The sequence below is a fragment of the Schistocerca serialis genome, chromosome 6 (assembly GCF_023864345.2).
Source record: "Schistocerca serialis cubense isolate TAMUIC-IGC-003099 chromosome 6, iqSchSeri2.2, whole genome shotgun sequence".
In the NCBI taxonomy this organism is placed as follows: Eukaryota; Metazoa; Arthropoda; class Insecta; order Orthoptera; family Acrididae; genus Schistocerca; species Schistocerca serialis.
In genome coordinates this window covers 464,458,251-464,479,067 of record NC_064643.1, presented here as the reverse complement: position 1 = coordinate 464,479,067, position 20,817 = coordinate 464,458,251, and the positions used below count along the sequence as shown (strand labels likewise).

At 44.9% G+C, this 20,817-nt stretch overlaps 1 protein-coding gene and 1 long non-coding RNA gene across 2 annotated transcripts in view; both read left to right on the top strand.

The window, feature by feature from the left end:
* The first annotated feature begins 9,384 nt into the window (after positions 1-9,384).
* LOC126484640 (uncharacterized) lies at positions 9,385-17,919 on the top strand. Its single transcript, XR_007587896.1, has 3 exons — positions 9,385-9,461; positions 14,395-14,508; positions 17,839-17,919. It is a non-coding gene; the product is annotated as an uncharacterized LOC126484640 (long non-coding RNA).
* Positions 17,920-18,434: 515 nt separating this feature from the next.
* LOC126484921 (integrin alpha-PS1-like) overlaps positions 18,435-20,817 on the top strand; it is a 148,683-nt gene continuing 146,300 nt past the window's right edge. The window contains exon 1 of the mRNA XM_050108522.1: positions 18,435-18,442. Coding sequence (XP_049964479.1) covers positions 18,435-18,442 — 8 coding nt within the window. The remainder of the gene's footprint in view (positions 18,443-20,817) is intronic.

Sequence of the window (20,817 nt, the reverse complement as noted above, 5' to 3'; positions counted from 1 at the left end):
GCGTGAAACTCGTCTCTAGTGCGGATGTTTTGATGACCACTGATATGATGCTGTTTCAAGCCTGCGAATAGCACAATTTGGACAGTCTGCGTTGATAAACTAACAAACGGAGGAACAATTCAAGGTGTCGTCGCTTGCACATACAAACACGATGGGTCTTTTCTGCCATTCTGTCATGTCTCGCCGTCACCCCATCTTATGCGCTGATTCCATAAAACCGACTGGCGTATTCATAGCATAGCACTGTCATTACTTACGTCAGCGGTGGAGGGTCACATTACCGCACGGTACCAGTTCGACACTGCACACAGCGTTTCAAACGCCCCAGAGTGCTCTTTTAAGAGGGGTGGCTAATATATTTCTTGTAGACTTACGTACACCAGCATTTATAGACAGGTGCAAGTAGGTAACTAGTACAAGGCAGTCCATCGTAAGTACTGCATGTGTTCAACCAAAACAGAATTACAATATACACCGTGGTATATGATACGTACGTTTAATAAACTGATTACAACAATGAGCCGAAACCAGTTACTGGGAATTGTGCAGCGTTTGTGATCAAGACGGACATTTATGAATAAAGTACCAAACATAGTCACGGAATGGTTTGCAGACTTTACGACTTCCGTTAGTAAATATCGTAGCATTAGATTTCCTCAGCAACATTCTATGTCAGTTTATAATTCTTGTGCTAAGTAGAAATTACACAGGTGTGCAAGAATATGTAATGGCTTGACGTTCCGTTTGCATTGGATTCCAGCAGTGAGTCACAGCATTAGTCCCACCCTATCTGGCCTTCAATGTGTCTGCCCTAAACAGAGATCGCAGGCCAAATCGACTCATTTGGGGGAGAAACAAAACTTCACAAATGCACAAACGTAGTAGAGTTTTCGCATTATCAGCCTGTCGACCTATGTGTTGCTTAAAAATGTTATCGTTTGCTGCAGTACAGTTTTCGTTGAACTTCGATCGTTTTAATAATAAAACTCATCTACAGAGAGGAGTTTGAGGAGCCGCCAGGGCAGCCAAGAGCAGTCCGCCTTTAGCCGCGGAGCAGCTCGGACTTGTTTACGTCCCGGCTGCGAACGTTCGCGGAAGTAGCGGTGTTTACACCGTCGTCACTCGCGTGTGTTACTGTTTGAATCGAACGCAATGGCACACAATTTCGGAAAAACCACGACACAGTTCACGTTCTGTAACGAGACTGCAAGACCGAAGGCTTTCGAAATCGAACGTTTCTTGAGGGACGAAGTGCATCTTAATTACACGGAGATTATTGGAATTCATTTATCTATCGTGAGCAGCACTCTTTACGTAAAGATGATTGATGACGCAGCATGCGATAGGATCACTGAAGCCGCCAAGCGAGTATTCCAGTTCCGACACTCCGATGGTCATATTGGCGAAGTTTTAGTTGCTCATTCGGGCCTGGGCGTGCGTGCGATTCGAGTCTTCGAGCTGCCTTTCGAGGTACCCGAATCATTGGTCACTGAATCACTCTCGCGGTTCTAGGCGCTCAGTCCGGAACCGCGCGACTGCTACGGTCGCAGGTTCGAATCGTGCCTTGGGCATGGATGTGTGTGATGTTCTTAGGTTAGTTAGGTTTACGTAGTTCTAAGTTCTAGGGGACTGATGACCACAGATGTTAAGTCCCATAGTGCTCAGAGCCATTTGAACTGAATCACTCCAGCCATATGGCAGAGTTATTAGTCATACGGCCGAACGTTGGGCAAGTTTTAGCACGTATCCAGTGCTCAATGGTGTCCGACAGGTGCGAATTGCCCTTACGAAACATGTGCCATCGTACATAAACATCGGCGGCTGTAGAGCTATTGTCATCTATGATGGACAGCCCCGGACATGCTCTGGGTGTGGTGGTGAAGGACATCTTCGATCTGCGTTTATGCAGAAGAGACTCGTGCAACTCCCCAGCGGAGACTTCCAGCATCCGACTACACCAACGTCACTGCCGATGACTTACGTGACGGCGCTTCGCCGGGAGGCGACGCCGAGGTCGGAGCGCACTATCGAAACGACGCCGCAGTTGATTGAGGCGCCTTCGGACCCCACTGACGACGGAATGGCTCCGACCAACCTCCAATCTCAGACACTACAGGTGGTGCTGAAAGAGGATGACAGCATCACAATAGGCATGGAAGCTGAAGTGGAACGGCTCCAGGGCGTTGTGGCGGCGGCGAGAACGCAGGAGATGCAAGATTCGCGAACATCAAAGGCCGAGGTTAGGGCCCGCAAACAACGCTCGCCAAAGCGCCGCAAGAAGCGCCGACTAAACTCTGCGGAGACGCTCCCTTCTCTTCTTGGGAGCCCAGATGAGTCTAACACTATGGACCTGTCTGACTTGGAACCACAAGCTTCGGATTTCGCAGACCATATGAATTCGGACAGTGAAAAGATGTCATGTCGTTCAGACGACGCACCCGCTCAGGGGCCTGCTACCCCTTCTGCGGCGGAGTCTAAAGCTGCGAAAGAACAACAGATGTCACACATCAATGCGCACAAGAAAATTTGGAGCACCCCAATAATATCGGCTGGTATGAGCAGGACGACGAAATCACCGATGTGGACCATTCTATTGGTGGGGACTCGCATCCGTCCGCATCTCAAGAAACCTAATGCCGCAGGTACACGTCCGTCGGGTGACCCTCTGCGGATGTTCAAAGGGACTATCGACACGGTGAAACTTTGTCATTTTAACATCATGTGGAGATGACAGCTACTCGATCCCAGGCATACAGAATAGGGACAGTGAATGTAAATACCATTAGATCGCCCGTGAAACAGCAGTTGTTTAGGGACGTGGTATACGCGTCGAATGTGGATATACTGATGGTGCAGGAAATTTACATTCCTGAGTTCCAGGAAGTACATGGATACATCTCCTACACCTCGCCGCACTCGAACAACGACAGTGGAACGGCGATATTGGTCCGGGCCGGGATTCCGGTTCGCGACCTGGCTTATCTACCTTCGGCACGAGGACTGGCGATAACTGTTAATGGAATTCGCATTCTCAATGTTTATGCCCCTTCCGGCACAGACAACAGACGGGCGCGTGCGGGATATTATTCGGAAGAGATTGTGCCCTTATTTACCGGCAGATTCGATAATTTCATTATAGGTGGCGACTTCAGTTTGTTTTAGTCCAAAAAGACCAGACTCCACATTACAGTACCTGTCGTGAATTGCATTTGCTATGCCGGGATCTGGAGTTAAGTGACACCTGGGACATGATTCATAGGAACCGTGAGGGATATACTTTTTTTACCAGCCACTCAGCGAGCAGACTCGATCGAATATATGTTTCGGTTGGCCTACAGGATAAGATGGTCGACGCGGAACGATGGCCTGCGGCATTTACTGATCATCTGGCTTACATTTGTACCATATCACTCCCTAGGCAAAATGTGTGGAGAAGCCGCGGGACATGGAAGCTCAATTCTTCACTTTTGGCGGACCCATAATGTCGTCAGAGAGTCGAGGAGGTATCGGCCACATGTCAACGCCGTCTACCAACATATACCTCCGTGCTTCAATGGTGGCTCGAGTTTACTAAGCCGGCAATAAGAAGAGCTCTAGTACACTATGGTCGGGATAAGACGAGATGGCAAAGAGACACTCTTGATTATTATTACACCATGCTTCGTGAGCTGTCTTTCCAGGTGCCGTCTGCAGAACATCATGCGGAAGTTCATCGTGTCAAGGCACAAATCCTATCGATCACTCGACGATGACTGGGTGGCATCCCAATACGGGCAAGATGTCTCGACACCATCACTGAGGAACGTACCTCGATGCACCATGTGTCGCGGGAACATAAACGTTACCGCCGGGCATTGGTAACAGTGCTCCACGGTTTAGATGGCCGTCAACTGACAACACAACAGGACATTGCAAATGAATTTTTAGAGCATTTCCGCCACCTCTATGCCGGTACATCGACGGACCGTCGGATGGGGGAAGAGATACTGCAATATCTGCAAACGACACTGACAGAGACGGATAAGGCAGCGCTTATGGAGCCACTCACAGAAGACGACATAAAGGTGGCACTCACAAAAGGAGCGGCCCATAAATCACCAGGGCCAGATGAGATTACGCTAGAGTTTTATCGAGAGTTCGTGGACATGATGATGCCACAGTTCGTGTCGATGTACAATGAGGCCTACCGTCGGATTTTGTGACGGGCTTTCTTCTTCCTATCCCAAAGATGGCGGGGAGTCGCAGTGTTAATCAGTATCGGCCTCTCACTATGCTAAACATCGACTATAAAATCTTTGCACGACTACTAGCGTCTCGTCTCAAGCTGGCGATATCCAGGACAATATCCCCTGATCAGGCTTGCCTAGGGGTGCGAAGCAACATCTCCTCGGCGTTAAGTGAATACCGTGACGTTATCGCCCTTGCGGAAACGTGTAAAATGCGAGCAGCGATGATATCTGTGGACTTCGATCGTGCGTTCGACAGGATAAACCATGACTTCTTGGCGTCAGTCACGAGCCGAATGGCAATTCCACCAGTTTTCATCTCCATCGTTATGAGGCTAATACGAGGGGCTACATCAAAGGTGATTGTAAACGGTCGGGAAGCGGGCTCGATTCCTATTAACAGCTCAGTCCGACAAGGGTGCCCACTCTCCATGATGCTGTTTGCGATAGCGCTTGAGCCGCTGATGTGTGTTATGAGGCGCTCACTTACTGGGATAGCGCTTAATGACAACTCTTTCGTTTGTCGCGCATATGCGGACGACCTGATCCTTCTTGTCAGATCAGGACATGAAGTGCGTCAGGCTGTTGAACATCTAGGCTCTTATTGGACGGCGGCAGGCAGTGTCGTTAACATGACGAAATCCAAAATTATGCACATTGGACGGGGGCTGGAAGACGTACCGGGACCGTTTCAGACGGTGGAATCGCTGAGATGTCTGGGGATCACATTTACCCGTTCACTACGGCGGTCAGCGGCGGCGAGTTCTCGGCGGCTTCTGCAGAATGCTCGTCTGACGATACGCAACAACTCACTGAGAGCCTTTGACATGATCCAACGTGTGGCATACACCAACGTTCACATAGCGTCACGAATGCCCCATTTAGCGCAGATCCTACCAATACCGAAGGGTATTGCAGACCGCCTCATGGCTGCCTTTGGTTATTATGTTAGTACAGGGATGTTATTTAAAATCAAATATGACACGTTAACGCTACAGTTCCGGAACGGTGGCCTCAACCTCACAAACGTGCGAAACAAAGCTCTGGCGCTTTACGTGCGAGCGATGATACGAAATTGGCAACAACGAAAGCATACTATAACGTCAGCTCTGATAGAAGTACTTGTTTCACCTTCATACGAACCCCCTATTGCAGTGGGCAATATTTCTCCTTCTCTTGTACACATTGCCTCATTTCTTGTTGATTACAGTTAAGTTCGTCTGAAAGTACCTTCGACGAGAATACCCACGACTCGGGAGATCTATAGGTGCTTGATGGATCACCATAGCCGCAACATAATGGAATTCAAAAACCCGTCGAGAACGTAGAACCACATTTGGTGTGCAGTGCATACTCCATTACTGTCAACAGCCGCGAGATTGATGTGGTATATTCTTATAAACCGTAAACTTGTGACCAGGAGTCGATTACATACAATTCATATGGTCGATTCTCCCCTTTGCACAAACTGTGGACTGTTAGCAACGGAAGACATTGGTTTAGTGTGTGGCGCAGCGAGGGACGTCTGGATGCTGACGCGTCGAATACTGGCCTTCCTTCGGCGCACTAACTACACAGAAATCACATCGGATGTACTTTTTCTACCAGACAAGACCTTTTTTCCCAAACAAAAGACATATGCGGTCAATTGGATCGCTGGCCATGCGACGAAATATTTGTATTCGTACGATATTAAGTCCGTGATGGATTATTGGATGTATTTACAAGAACAACACAAGTTCATACGGAGTCATACGAAATACAGGACTTACTTTTCCAATTTTTTAGGAAGTGTTTTTCACAATCCACCCAACAACTGGGTGTTCCAGAACTGAGAAGTCTCCTGTAGCAGAACGACTAGAGACAGTACTGCGCAGTTCAATTATATTGGCATATAGCACACTGAGAAGACAACTGGCCCCTACCTGTTGGCCCCAGTTATGACTAGATTATGTTAACTTGAAAAAAAAAAAAACACACACACACACACAGACACACACACACACACACACACACACACACACAACGATGGTAAACACCTAAACCCCCTCAGATAATGGTCCTTCGAATGGTCGACGCAGGAGAAATACATGCCGCCCACAATGGCAGAAATGGTCAAGATTATATGGCTTTCTGCCAGATTTATGATGCGACACCGCTTGCTGCAGGGATTGTGATGCAGATGATAACTTCATTTTCACTCCCGCCCGTGACTAGGATTGTCATTTACTTTATTCATGCTACAAACAAAAAGAAAAAAAAGAGGGCGGCCTTTACGTTGATTTTATGGTTTCCAAATTGTTTTTGCTGTCTCGATACTTTTCTTATCCGTAGGACAGCACAATTGTACGAATAAAGATTGTTTGTTTTGCCTGCCTTCCTGTTCCCCACCCCCGCCCCCTCCCCCAAAAAAAAGTGGTCGCATTGTTGGACCATAAAGCGGAGGAACCGCGTTTTTATTTTTATTTTATTTTTTCTTTAAAAAAAGTTGGAAAAAAACCAAAAACAAAAAAGATAAAAAAAAGTTGGTAGAGCACTTGCCCGCGAAAGGCAAAGGTCCCGAGTTCGAGTCTCGATCATTACTTTTAAAAAAAATTAAAAAAAAGAGCGCTAACTCGCTGCTTCCTGGACTCGGATAGGCGCGCCGACCCTGGATCGAATCCGGCCGGCGGATTAAGGACGACGGCTGGTGTGCCGGCCAGCCTGGATGTGGTTTTTAGGCGGTTTTCCACATCCTCCTAGGTGAATACCGGGCTGGTCCCCACGTCCCGCCTCAGTTACACGACTCGTAGGCATTTGAAACACATTCACACTATTTCACGATTTACACTAGAAGCAGACAGCTGGGGTACACTACTTCCGTCCTGGGGGGTATGGGGTGGCAGCAGGAAGGGCATCCGGGCACCCCTTAAAATTAACAATGCCAATTCCGTACATAACCCCGCCGACCCTGCGCACAATGTGGGATAAATGCAATAGCAAAAGAAGAAGAAGAAGAAGAAGAAGACAGAGAGGAGTTTGAGAGATTGCCACATTGCGATCATTCCAACCCACCGCTTCAGTTTGCTACATACATAAACACAAAATGGTTCACACCTCCACAGAAACAAAAAAAAAATCTTACAAAAATCGAAAATTGATTTTCTAAGTTTACTGTAACTACTGCTCTGCAGAACGTAAGGGCGAAATAGATGAATTAACAAGTCGGTGGAAGTGAATGAAAGTGTAGGAGCATGTTTCCAGAAATATCCAGCTCGTGCACAGAAAGGTGGACGGCACATAGCGTGAAGTCGACATGACTTTAGCGCCAAATGCGGCTGGCCCCGCAACACCAAACCGGTTGAAGCAAGTTGGAAAAGATACTGTGTGTCAATCAGAGAGCAGTTACGGTGCACCGTCGTGCTGTTTTTCATTACAACATGGCCTGTAGACAGTATTTGGATGGTTTCGCAAGGGGAAGAATCATCGGGAAACGAAGGAGTGTGATATGTGGCGACTGGTATTGTTCACAGCGTTGTTACACATGTATGGGGAGCGTTTCGAATTACAAGCACCGCTGCCCGAAGTCGACAACGATGAGTTACAGCAGCAGATGACCACTACATTGTGCAACAGGCAAGAAGGGACACACGTGAAACGCCGGATGCAGTTGCAACTTCACTGAATAGGAGAAATGCATGACACGCAACCTCGCGCCCCAGAGTGGCACGGCGACTGCATTGGGGTGGTCTTCCCGTCGACCAGTACGTTGGCTTCCGTTGACACTCGCACATCGGCGGTACCGTTTGCGATGATGCCAAGAGCATAAGGACTGGACCAACGAGGACTGGACGTACCTTCATATGAGGAGAGATGGGAACACTTAACGCATCTAGGAGCATTGCTGAACGTGATCGTTTTGGTGGTCCAGATATTAAGCTGCGGTGTGGCGTAATGTTGCACAGGTGTGCTGACCTCCAAATCTTTGAATACGCTAGACTCACTGGTCAACGGTATTGTGATAATGTATTCCTTCCCCCTACGCGTCTTTTCAGGGACACATTCAGTGCTCGCTTCACTTTGGTGGATGACAATGCGCGACAGTATCCAACAGCGCAGGTGGAGGCGATCCTGGAACGAGAGGATATTCGGCGAATAAACTGGCTCGCCCATTCCTCCAACTTAAATCCCATTGAGCACGTGTGGGATGTGATGGGAAGACGTATTGCAGGACGTCCATATGGACTGGCGACCGTCCAGCGGTTGTCAACCGCGCAGCTGAAGGAATGGCGCCTCCTACCACAAGAACTCCTTTCCAACCTTGTGGCCAGCGTGGGAGCGCGTTGCAGAGCATGCATTTCTGTCCGTGCTGTTCACACATCCTATTAAGAATCTTGACCCATTTTCTATCACGTCCAGGGTGCCTTTATGAATCACTGTGATTTAAAAGCAATTATTGTGTTTGTATTAAGGTGTCATTTCTATTCGTCTCACTGCGAATTTATTTCCGTTACCTTCCAAATTATACCGTAACAGTTCTTTCTATGTATGGCCCAAGTTCATCGAGCTATGTTGCTTGGCAGTGAAACATCATGTGAAAGTTACTTTTGTCCTTAAATTTTGCACATCAGAGCCCGCAACTCGTGGTCGTGCAGTAGCGTTCTCGCTTCCCTCGCCCGGGTTCCCGGCTTCGATTCCCGGCGGGGTCAGGGATTTTCTCTGCCTCCTGATGACTGGGTGTTGTGTGCTGTCCTTAGGTTCGTTAGGTTTAAGTAGTTCTAAGTTCTAGGGGACTGATGACCATAGATGTTAAGTCCCATAGTGCTCAGAGCCATTTGAACCATTTGCACACCAGAGTATAACATAATTTCTGTTACGCTCATTTAAATATGAATTTAGACAGCAAAATTATATTCAAGATGCAGGAGGAAAAATGACTGCATAGAAACCGCTGAATGGTTGAAACTTCCTGGCAGATTAAAACTGTGTGCCGGACCGAGACTCGAACTCGGGACCTTTGCCTTTCGCGGGCAAGTGCTCTAGCACCTGAGCTACCCAAGCACGACTCACGCCCTGTCCTCACAGCTATACTTCTGACAGTACCTCGTCTCCTACCTTCCAAACTTTACAGAAACTCACTGTATGGTTGATGAAATTAACAAACTTATCTTTTCTCATTCCAGAGGCACAGAGCCACGCTACATTTCTGCTGTTTCGGATGGCAGGGAAAGTTACAAATTCACACAGTTCTTCAGGGTAAGTATATCACGTAAATAGCCGTCTGCGTAACACTTAAAAACTTCATTACATTGACTTGCCTAACTGTGTCCCACAAGCTACTATTGTTCATATTTATATATCAGATTATTTACCCTCCTTGGCTCTTGCTAGTAAGGCAGAAACGAGGCTTATATTACGTTGGTCAATTTCATGTGTGCTTTATATGTGGGCAAATCACAGATCAATACAATACGTTGCGACTGTTGTTGAAACATACGAATATGACTATGTCTTTCCTCATGACAATGACGATAAATAATCCGAAAGTTATCAGTTTACCCATTCGATGTGGAATGGGTAATCTAGGGCCACATTCAATATTTCCAGAGCGAGTAAATATACCGACATGCGATTTTCGCTAAGTTATAGCGTACGTCTCTTGGCACCCGAAAAAATTTTTAGCTTTTGTACCTGTCGGTGTATTAAACTGACTTTTTTTTTAATGGACCTGTACACTTTTTTCTGTGGCACTGGAAAGAGCCTATGGAGAGAAGTTCAACGACATAACATGTGTGAAACTTGATGAAATAGTAACAAGATGACAACGTCGCAAACGCAGACCGCTGTCCTGCCATCAGGAGAAGGGGTCCCACTAATGTTTGCTCTTTAATGCAAAATGAATGCGAATAAATAATTCAGGAACGGTTCATGTGTTCACTAGTGCACTTGAAGCGCATCGGTCGGTGCCCTGCTGTTGCCACGGTCAAACAAGATGTTCGGATTTCCACAATGTATAGGGCAGTTAAAATGTCATTATGGTCTTCGTTTATGGCGATTATCGGCACACTATTAGAAAAGCGGTGCAACCGTATGCTAAAATATATCCTGTACTCACCGAGATGTCACGATCTACCTTGAAAAATACTATTTGAAAAATTCATGAAAATGGATGTTTGACAAACATAATGCACCATCGCAGAAGATGAGCCTCTGATGAGAAAATATGACTAAGCCTTTAATAGCGGTACCAGGTAATCCATTTCAGTACGAGGCATTCCGACCGTGCGAGCGGAATCAATCAAAACAGTCGTCTGCGAATAGTACAGTCCAATGCATTTTATCTTGTCCACATTTCTTTTGATCAACAGTTTCATGGTAATGACTGCCAAAATCGGTTACAGGTCTAGTAATGATGTCAACGATAACTGCAACATGATGCGGCGCTTCTATTCAAAACTTTTTTACAGGTGAAGCATCGTTTACAAATCAAGGGCAGTTTAATCTTCTGGTAATTTAAAAATCCATGCTGGCTGAGAGAAGTGGAGAAGCAGCTACTTTGACCTGTCAAAGTGTGGTGTGTGCATTTCAAAAATCGCAGCGTTGGTCTCTGTTTTACTGATGAGACTCTAAATGACCACAGGTGTCCCTAACAGGTATGTCGCAGTTATTGGATATCCCATAAGACATAAGACAATCCATATGGTACCAGTGTTCCTGGTTTACCACAAATTCCTCACAGAACATTTGGGGACTGTCGGTTCGGTCGTTTAGGAAAAACAAAACGGCCTGAACGTTTAGCAGACATATCGCCTCCGCACTTATATCTGCGCGGAAAACTGAAACTAGAGCCTGCGAAGAAACGTCGACGTCTCTTAAACACCTGAAACGACGTATTATATGGGGTATGCTGCGATAAGTTTCAGTGGGCAGTATCGTCCATGTGGTATCGATTTGTAGTATGCATCCATGTTCGAGGTCAACATTTCTAGCACTTGATATGAGTGATAATAATGATCACACGAACCTTCACTAGTAGGACAAACTTCTGTGAGTTTTTTCCGCTTGACGCCACGATAGTGGCCTGCGGCGTTATTGTCTTGTTACTATTTGATGAATTCCCACTTGTAATATCTCTTTATATTCGATGAATTATTCTGATACAATTCTACCCTTGAATGACGTTTACTAATTTTCTATCTTCATACTCGCAGAATCCATGAGCAAAGTAGTTTCATACAATAGCTATGCCATGAGCGCATAATTATTCTTTGTAGTACTCTCTCTGGTGGTTGTTAGAGATTGTCTTTGTGCCGATTAGCCTGAGCATTGTTTGAAGAATTGTAATCTGAATATTGAGATTTATGACAAAAGATAACTGATACGAAATTGTACGATTCAAAGGGATATATATATATATATATATATATATATATATATATATATATATATATATATATATATCTTTTTCATACAAGAGGTCTGTAACCATTTACGTTATTTGACAGTTGAGAATTAATGATATTCTGATATTCATCGATATATTGCGTAGTGGTTAATCAGGAGGGAACTTCCGAAAGACTGGATACGAACCTGCATTTAATAATCCAAGAGCTCCATTACTTCTTCGGAAGGTTAAACTTCATCAAAGCCAAATATCCGCTCTGAGGTTTCCCGACTGATTATACAACGCTCCCAAAAATACGAGACATTTTATTTGTACAGATTAGCAGCCTGCCACAAAGCACGAGCCTGCAGAGAAGAAGAATCATCGCCTGATTTCATTCCAACAAGTAAAATTTCTGAATCATTTTGAGTGACTGAGCTATGACTGTGTTTCCTATTATAAATGACTGATTGCTCGAACGAATTGGGAACTACATAATTACATAGATAGGAGGAAAAATTACACACTTATCTCGTCTATCCAATTCCACGGAAAACATATAGTTAGATTAAATGAAGTCAATTCAGAATTAGTTAAAATTAGCTTAAGTTACTACACGAAGTCGCACAAGAAGCCTGTGACCAATATCTAAACTCTGAGCACGTCTTATTTCTTTGGATTCTTAGGTGGTTAAAATCACCAGATTACTTGCTGTTAAAAATTATATTTGCTTACGAGTTTCGGGCATACACTATGTGATCAAAAGTATCCGGACACCTGGCTGAAAATGACTTACAAGTTCGTGGTGCCCTCCATCGGTAATGCTGGAATTCAATATGGTCTTGGTCCACCCTTAGCCTTGATTACAGCTTCCACTCCCGCAGGCATACGTTCAACCAGGATGACAGCTTCCACTCCCGCAGGCATACGTTCAACCAGGTGCTGGAAAGTTTCAAGGGGAATGGCAGCCCATTCTTCACGGAGTGCTGCACTGAGGAGGGGTCTCGATGTCAGTGAGGCCTGGCACGAAGTCGGCGTTCCAAAACATTCCAAAGGTGTGCTATTGGATTCGGGTCAGGACTCTGTGCAGGCCAGTTCATTACAGGAATGTTATGGTCGTGTAACCACTCCGCCACAGGCAGTGCAACATGAACAGGTGCTCGATCGTGTTGAAAGATGCAATCGCCATCCCCGGTTTGTTCTTCGTCAGTGGGAAGCAATAAGGTACTTAAAACACGAATGTAAGCCTATGCTGCGATAGTGCAAACAAGGGATGCAAGCCCCCTCCATGAGAAACACGACCACACCCATAACACCACCGCCTCCGAATTTTACTGTTGGTACTATACACGCTGGCAGATGACATTCACCGGGCATTCTCCATACCCACACCCTGCCATCGGATCGCCACATTGTGTACCTTATTCGTCACTCGACACAACGTTTTTCCACTGTTCAGTCGTCCAATGTTGACGCTCTTTACACCAAGCGAGGCGTCGTTTGGAATTTACCAGCGTAATGTGTGGCTTATGAGCAGCCGCTCGACCATGAAATCTAAGTTTTCTCACCTCACGCCTAACTGTCATAGTACTTGCAGTGGATCCTAATGCAGTTTGGGATTCCTGTGTGATGGTCTGGGTAAATGTCTGCCTATTACATATTACGGCCCTCTTCAACTATCGGCGGTCTCTGTCAGTCAACAGACGAGGTCAGCCTTTAAGCTTATGTGCCGTATGTGCCCCTTCACGTCTCCACTTCGCTATCACATCGGTAACAGTGGGCCTAGGGATGTTTAGCAGTGTGGATATCTCGCGTACAGACGTACGACCCAAGTGACACCCAATTACCTGACCACGCTCGAAGTCCGCGGAGCGTACCATTCTGCTCTCTCACGATGCCTAATGACTGCTGAGGTCGCTGACATGGAGTACTTGGCAGCAGATGGCAGTACAATGCACCTAATATGAAAAACGTATGGTTTTGGGGGTGTCTGGGTACCATTAAAGTGCAAGCACAACGTGTAGATGACATTGAGAGTGAAATAGTTAAAAACTTTCACAGATAAATTTACATACCGTATAACGCGTCTTAATTTGTAGTACAGCCTCACATAATCACATTCTTCTCATTGATGTTAAATTTATGGTGGGTTGCCGTTACAAAAACTAACTACAAGTACAACACCTGCGACAACGTGGCATACTGTGTGGTTGATAGAGCGTTACCTCTACTGTAATGTGGGAAATTCAGAAAACATTAATCAGGCTGCTGTTCCGCAGTGCAGATCCAGTATTTTCATCATTGTGCCACTTCACTTTTTCTCTATTTTCTCATTGACTTCGACAGCTTGTTTGTTGACATGATTCGTTTTTGGCACATGCATTTGAACTATAAGAACATTTTGATTTACATATAAAGATCATCTAAACGCTGTTATACGAGTAGCTATTTAATAATTTTTCTCCATGTTAGTTGCTCTTCTTCCAGCATATTTTCTATGTTTAGGCAGTACCCGTTCTTCCAATGATATTTTAAAAGTCTTTGAACAAACTGTGTCTGTTGTAATAAATTGTAGCTATTTCAACAATTTTTTTTTTTATCTTTCGGAATGATGTGCTCGTATCTGCTTTTGATTTAGTCCTATTATAGGATGTTCAGTGTTGTGTATACGCCTGGATGTTTTATTCGTATATGTATGTAATGGCAATGTACGGAGTTTAATTCTTTACCATCTGTAAATTGAAGCTGCGGGCTGCATGTGTGATTTCAATACATAAAGTGAATCTGTAATTCTTTTGTCAACAGGTTATTAACGCTGGCGCGTACCGTCTGCAGAGTTTCAACTTCAGCTTGCATTTACCTCTGGGGCTTGACTACGAAGGACGGCAGTACGGTGGGATCCACTACGAAACGCCGAAGGTGATAATGAGCCCTGAGCAGACTTACCCTCTTGTACGTACGTGAAATTCTCTCTCCTATGCTGAAACAAAAAATCTGGCATCAGGTCGGTAAAGAACTTGCGATTATTTCCCAGGCCTTTCTAAGAAACAAAACTGAAGTACTAAGTAAAACATACCGGAACATGAATAGTTCTCGGATAAGTAAACAAGTTAAAATGGAAAACTGATTGTTTCATAATGATTATTTTGTGAATAATATGTGTCTCTTCACGCCATGACCTCAAAATAAAGACACCTGTGACGTGTTTCTGATTCTCTGACCACTAATTCACATCGATTCAAATACCCAGCTCACTGATGTTTAAGGGAACTGAGAAGCAAATCCTTTCCGGATGCTTCTGTCGTAATTGTAGAACTTTCGGCGCACTAGTGAATCAGTAAGTTCAGGAAAATCAAATATGCTGGTTTAAATTGTACTGGTGTGTAAAGTGTTATGGTGAATGACGACATTTACAATGAATGTGATCGAGCGATACCTCCGTAGGTATTAGAAATCTTGCGGGCACCCCAATTTGACGCTGGGGTATGCCAAAATAATACAGACAAAGAAAGACACGAATTTTGATACAGATTACCAACAATCAGAAATAAATATTTATCAAATTTTCGTCCACTTAAGACCAATCTCTGCTGAAACAGGTGTCATAAGTGGACAATAAAAACAATAAGATGTTGTCCATAGGAGTACAGTGATGGGCAGTCCGTCGGTTGAATGATGTGAACTCCACATTGAAATTACTTTTGTCCCAGTTCCAATACTTTTTGTCAATGACGGACACGTAATTGCTGATCTAGCGAATCTCTCCAAACAGTCTTTTTCCCTAGCGTTTATCCTGTCTAGTACACAGTACACTGTTTGAGGATTTGTCAAGGAGAGTCGTGTGCACCATTTGTGTGTTCTGTATGTTATCGTATTTTAAGCGTTTTTCTATCGCATTTCCTGAGACAGTATGTGGGGAACAGCACAGCGTTCGGCTAAACGAGCGTGCGAAACGGTCGTTAATCCGCCACACAGATTCAATGCTGGTCTGACTCATGGCCCTGTTTCTCAGGTATTATGAGCAGGTCAGAATTTCCACATAGCACTTTTCGAAATGTGTACTCCGCGGAAAATCTTATGTATACTTATAGGTGGCGCTTTTTGCACAAGATCCAGCCTCTCAAATTATGCTGCGCGAATTCTTTTCTCTTCTTTGACAACAGTTCCAACTTTCTGTGACTTGAAGATTCCACTCTTTTGAATCTTGTTGGAAAATTTTTATCTGTACATTCGTTCGGGTTGTTGGTACTACATCCTGCTGCAACATACAAGACTGTAAGTTAATGTGACTCATATTTCTCTCCTTCGAAAAAGTCATGAGTGACGAATAGCGGCTAACTCCGTGGACATATAATCGACGATTGTTATCGTCTCCCTACCCAGGACCACCAAAGTCAGTGCGCCGGAAAGTCGTTTTTTTCTTTTTTGTACAAATTGAATCAGTTGAAACATACGTTTCGTACACAAATTATGCTTATAAACCACCTGATCAGTAGAATGTGGACAGCCTAAAGTAACTTGAAATTGGCCACTATCTGTCACGAGAAACGGACCTGCCGGAATACAAGGAGACGGTAGTATTGTGTCAGAAAAATGGTTCAAATGGCTCTGAGCACTATGGGACTCAACTTCTGTGGTCATCAGTCCCCTAGAACTTAGAACTACTTAAACCTAACTAACCTAAGGACGTCACACACATCCATGCCCGAGGCAGGATTCGAACCTGCGACCGTAGCAGTCCCGCGGTTGTGTTGTGTCACCAGGAGAGAAGCAGTAACAGCGGAATGGATTGGCCAGTAGAGCTCAGTGACTTCACCTGAGTAACAAATTCATCAGGGATTTTTCAACCCCTCTAAAGCTGCCCAAGTCGACAGTTGGTGATGTGATTACGAAGTGGAAACGCGAAGAAACAAACACACCTAAACCAAGGCCAGGCAGACTCCGTTTAGTGACCGGCTGGGACCGTCGAGTACTGCAGAGGTTGGCTGAAACCAGAGGGAGGCACTCGTGAGTTCCAATGTGCTGCCAGCAGCCCAGCTAGCAAAATGACTGCGCGTAGGGAGTTAAAAAGAATGAGACACACTTTTCGAGCAGCTCATAAGCCACACATTTCTGTAGTCAGTGCTGAGCGACTCCTTAGTGCAAAGAGCGACGCCACTGGACATGGGCTGACCGGACACTAGTGATTTGGAGAGACGGATCACGCTACTCTCTGACTTCTCTCCAGACCACAGCGTTCAGCATCACTGCCTTCTCTCGTCTCTCTTGAGGTACAATGGACAGCCATTTCTCCACAGACATTCAGTAACCGCACTGAAAGCGTCCCTAGCAGAGTTGAAATCGTCATAAGAGTGGAGGGTGGATACATCCCATATTAATGTCCTCTAATACACTATGTGATCAAAAGCATCCGGACACCTGGCTGAAAATGACTTACAAGTTCGTGGTGCCCTCCACCGGGAATGCTGGAATTCAATATGGTCTTGGTCCACCCTTAGCTCGACCATGAAATCCACCTCTCGCCTATCTGTGGATCTTGCTGCAGTTTGGAATTCCTGTGTGATGGTCTGGATAGATGTTGCCTGTTACACATTACTTCAACTGTCGGCCGTCTCTATCAGTGAAGAGACGAGGTCGGCCTGTACGCTTTTGTGCTGTACGTGTTCCTTCACGTTTCCACTTCACTATTACATCGGAAACAGCGGACCTAGGGATGTTTAGGAGTGTGAAAATCTCGCGTACAGACGTACGACATAGGTGACACCCAATCACGTGACCACGTTCGAAGTCCGTGAGTTCCGCGGAGCGCTCCATTTTTGCTCTCTCACGATGTCTAATGACTGCTGATGTTAAGAAGTACCTGGCAGTAGGTGGCAACACAGTGCACCTAATCTGAAAAGCGTAGGTTTTTGGAGGTCTCCTGATACTTTTGATCACGTAGTGTAGGTATTCGGTAACTTTTGATTAGATAATCTGATAATGTACGTACCACTACGTAGCTTTCCAACGCAACAGATTCGATTGATCAAGTATGTCCGTGTTCAACTGCCATGAATGTACTCCCACCGCAATGTTGAAAGATGACGGAAAAGGTATAAAAATTTAGTCAAAATAAATCTTCCACTTCTTCCAAATTTTTAGTTATGATTCCTTTAATTCATTGCTCTTTGCTTCCAGCATTTCCTTTCATGTCAGACGCATTTAGCTGTACACAGACGCTTCATTTACAGTTCTTGCTTTCTCTAACAGACGAGCACGCCAAACAAGGTGACGTGCGCCACCTCATCTGGTTCTCCGACGAGCGGTGCGCCATCTTCCCAGGGGTCACCGGGCTGGATCTCTCAGGTGAGACCAATTCTTAGTAGTATGGAAAAATACCAAATTTCTTGCATAAAACATTTTTCGATGACCGGAGAGGAACCAACGCGGTAGACACGCCGGATTCTTATGTATGAAAAATCAGCGTATGACCATGCAGGTTTAGATTTTCTATAGTTTTGCTAGTTCCTCGTTTCTTCACAGTTCCTCACATCTAAAAAGTGGGCCAGAAGAGCTTTCTTTCCCCACCCTTCTCCATGTGTATTTTTAAAAGTTGCTGCGGAACTGCAGGGGCTACTATACCTTGATTGTAAAAAGCAGTCTAAGTCGCGTTTATTTAATGTTGCGTTCACTTTCGGTCAGTGGGTAGTATTACTCATAAAAGTACAAAGGGTCATAAGACATAAAATAACATCACAACAACAGCATAATACAATAAAAAGTGGGAAAAGGACTTGAATCCTTCTGACATTTGAGGCAGCATCGACGGAGTCGTCGAAGTAATTGCTGATGGTATCAGTCAAGTAATGAGCAGGTATCATCTGAATAAGGACTACAGTCTGGCAGTTACAAAGGCCTAGCCATGCCTCCGTTACGTCACGTGGAATGTAATTTAATTTAGTAGAACATGTTTGTTGGTGTCCAGCAATCCACGCTACTCTATCCTGTGCAAGCCTCTTCATCTCCAAATAACTACTGCAACCCACAGCAGCTTTAACCTGCTTACTGTACTCGTCTCTTGATTTCCCTCTGCAATTCGCACCCCCTATCACCTCCCAAACAGAATTCCTCCTAACACATAACTGCCGAACTCTTGTTGTCTCAGAATGTATCTTATCAACTGATCCGTCTTTTTTTGCTCAAGTTATGCCACAAATTTCTTTTCTCCCCATTTCAATTCAGTACCTCCTCATTAGTTATGCGATGTGCCCATCTAGACTTCAGCAGACTTCTTTAGCACCACATTTCAAAAACTTATATTCTTTTCTTGTCTGAACTGCTTATCGTTCACATTTCACTTCTGTACAAGGCTACAATTCAGATAATACCTTCAGAATAGACATCCTAACATTTAAATTTATACTCGATTTTAACAAATTTCTCTTCTTCTGAAATGCTTCTTTTGCCACTGCTAGTCTACACTTCATATCCTCGCAACTTTACCCATCATCAGTTATTTTGCTGCTGAAATAGCAAAACTTTTCTATTACTTCTAGTAGCTTATTTCCTAATCCAGATCCTTCAGCGTCTCTTGAATTAATAGGACTACATTCCATTAACATTGTTTTGCTTTTGTAAACTTTCGTTTTGTATCTTCCTTTCAAGACACTGTCCATCCCGGTTCAACTGCATTTCAAAGTCCAAAGTTGTCTCTGACAGAATTTCAACTCTATTGGCGAACGTCAAAGCTTTTATTTCTTCTTCCTGACTTTTAATTCCGTTTCCGAATCTCCTTGTTTTCCTTCACAGGCCGCTCAAAGTACACTCCGAATAACATCGTGGATGAGCTAAAATCCCCTCTCACTTGTTTCTCAACCACTGCTTTCCTTTCATGCCCTTTGACTCATGTGACTTTAGTGTGGTTTCTGTACAGCTTGTAACTAACCTTCCTTTCCCTGCATTTTACCCCTGCCACATTCTGAAATGTAAAGTGTGGATTCCAGTCAACATTCTCAAAAACCTTCACAAAATCTACAAATTGTATGTGTCGGGACCTGCCCACTCGTCTCGTATAGTGTGCCTAAAGGATGCTGCGTTCTCGGAATGCTATACAACAATTCGAGCAAATCACATTAATAGTTTTTATTCCAAAAAAAGAAGGCTGACAATACTTAACTTTCAATTTACAACGGTGTCACAAGCAATGGGCGCCATGTAAATAAGTCAGAGTCCTTTTCTATATACACACACATCAAAAAAGTTTTGCATCATCCCAGTTCCCTGAACTCCTGAAAGTACGAGGGTTGTTTTTTAAGTAAGGGCCGTTCGCGCGTATAGGCCCGCAGTTCGCGCGGACGCCGCAACAAGTCACCGCGCCACTTGCCGGCATCCTTCCCGTTCACACTGATGCAAGTTGCAGCTCTGTAGCTGACGTGTACGCATCGCTGTGCTACTTTATAATGTTTACGATTATTGAATCGCGCGCCGCGTGTGAGATACGGTCAGTGATACGTTTTTTGACCGCGAGAAGCCTATCAGCTGCAGAAATTCATCGTCAGTTATCAGAAGTTTATGGCTTGAATGCAATGAGTGAAGGTAAAGTGCGTCAATGGGTTAGAGAGTTTAAAAATGGCCGTCAAAACGTCCATGACGAAGAACTCTCAGGCCGGCCCTCTGTGATCACTGATGATTTGGTGGCTGCAGTCGAAACAAAGATTCGTGAGGACAGAAGATTCACAATTTCCACTCTTTCTTTGGAATATCCACAAGTTTCAAGAACGGTTTTGTACAAAATTGTGTCTGAAAACCTAAACTTTAAGAAACTGTGTTCTCGGTGGGTACCCAGACTCCTCACAGAGGACCACAAAGGGAAGAGATTTGCCACTTCATTGGACTTTTTGATTCGTTACGAGGAAGAAGGGGATGACATGTTGAGTCAAATTGTCACTGGAGATGAAACATGGGTATCCCATATCACTCCCGAAAGCAAGCGACAATCGATGGAATGGCGACACACAACCTCACCCGTCAAGGTCAAAGCCAAACAGACGCTGTCAAAGCGCAAGATTATGGCAACTGTGTTCTGGGACCGGCGCGGTGTTTTGTTAGTGGACTTTATGCCACGAGGAACGACAATCAACTCAGATGCCTACTGTGCAACTCTAAAGAAGCTCCGCAGAGCAATTCAAAACAAAAGGCGCGGCATGCTGAGAAAAGGAGTTTTGCTCCTGCACAGTAACGCTAGGCCTC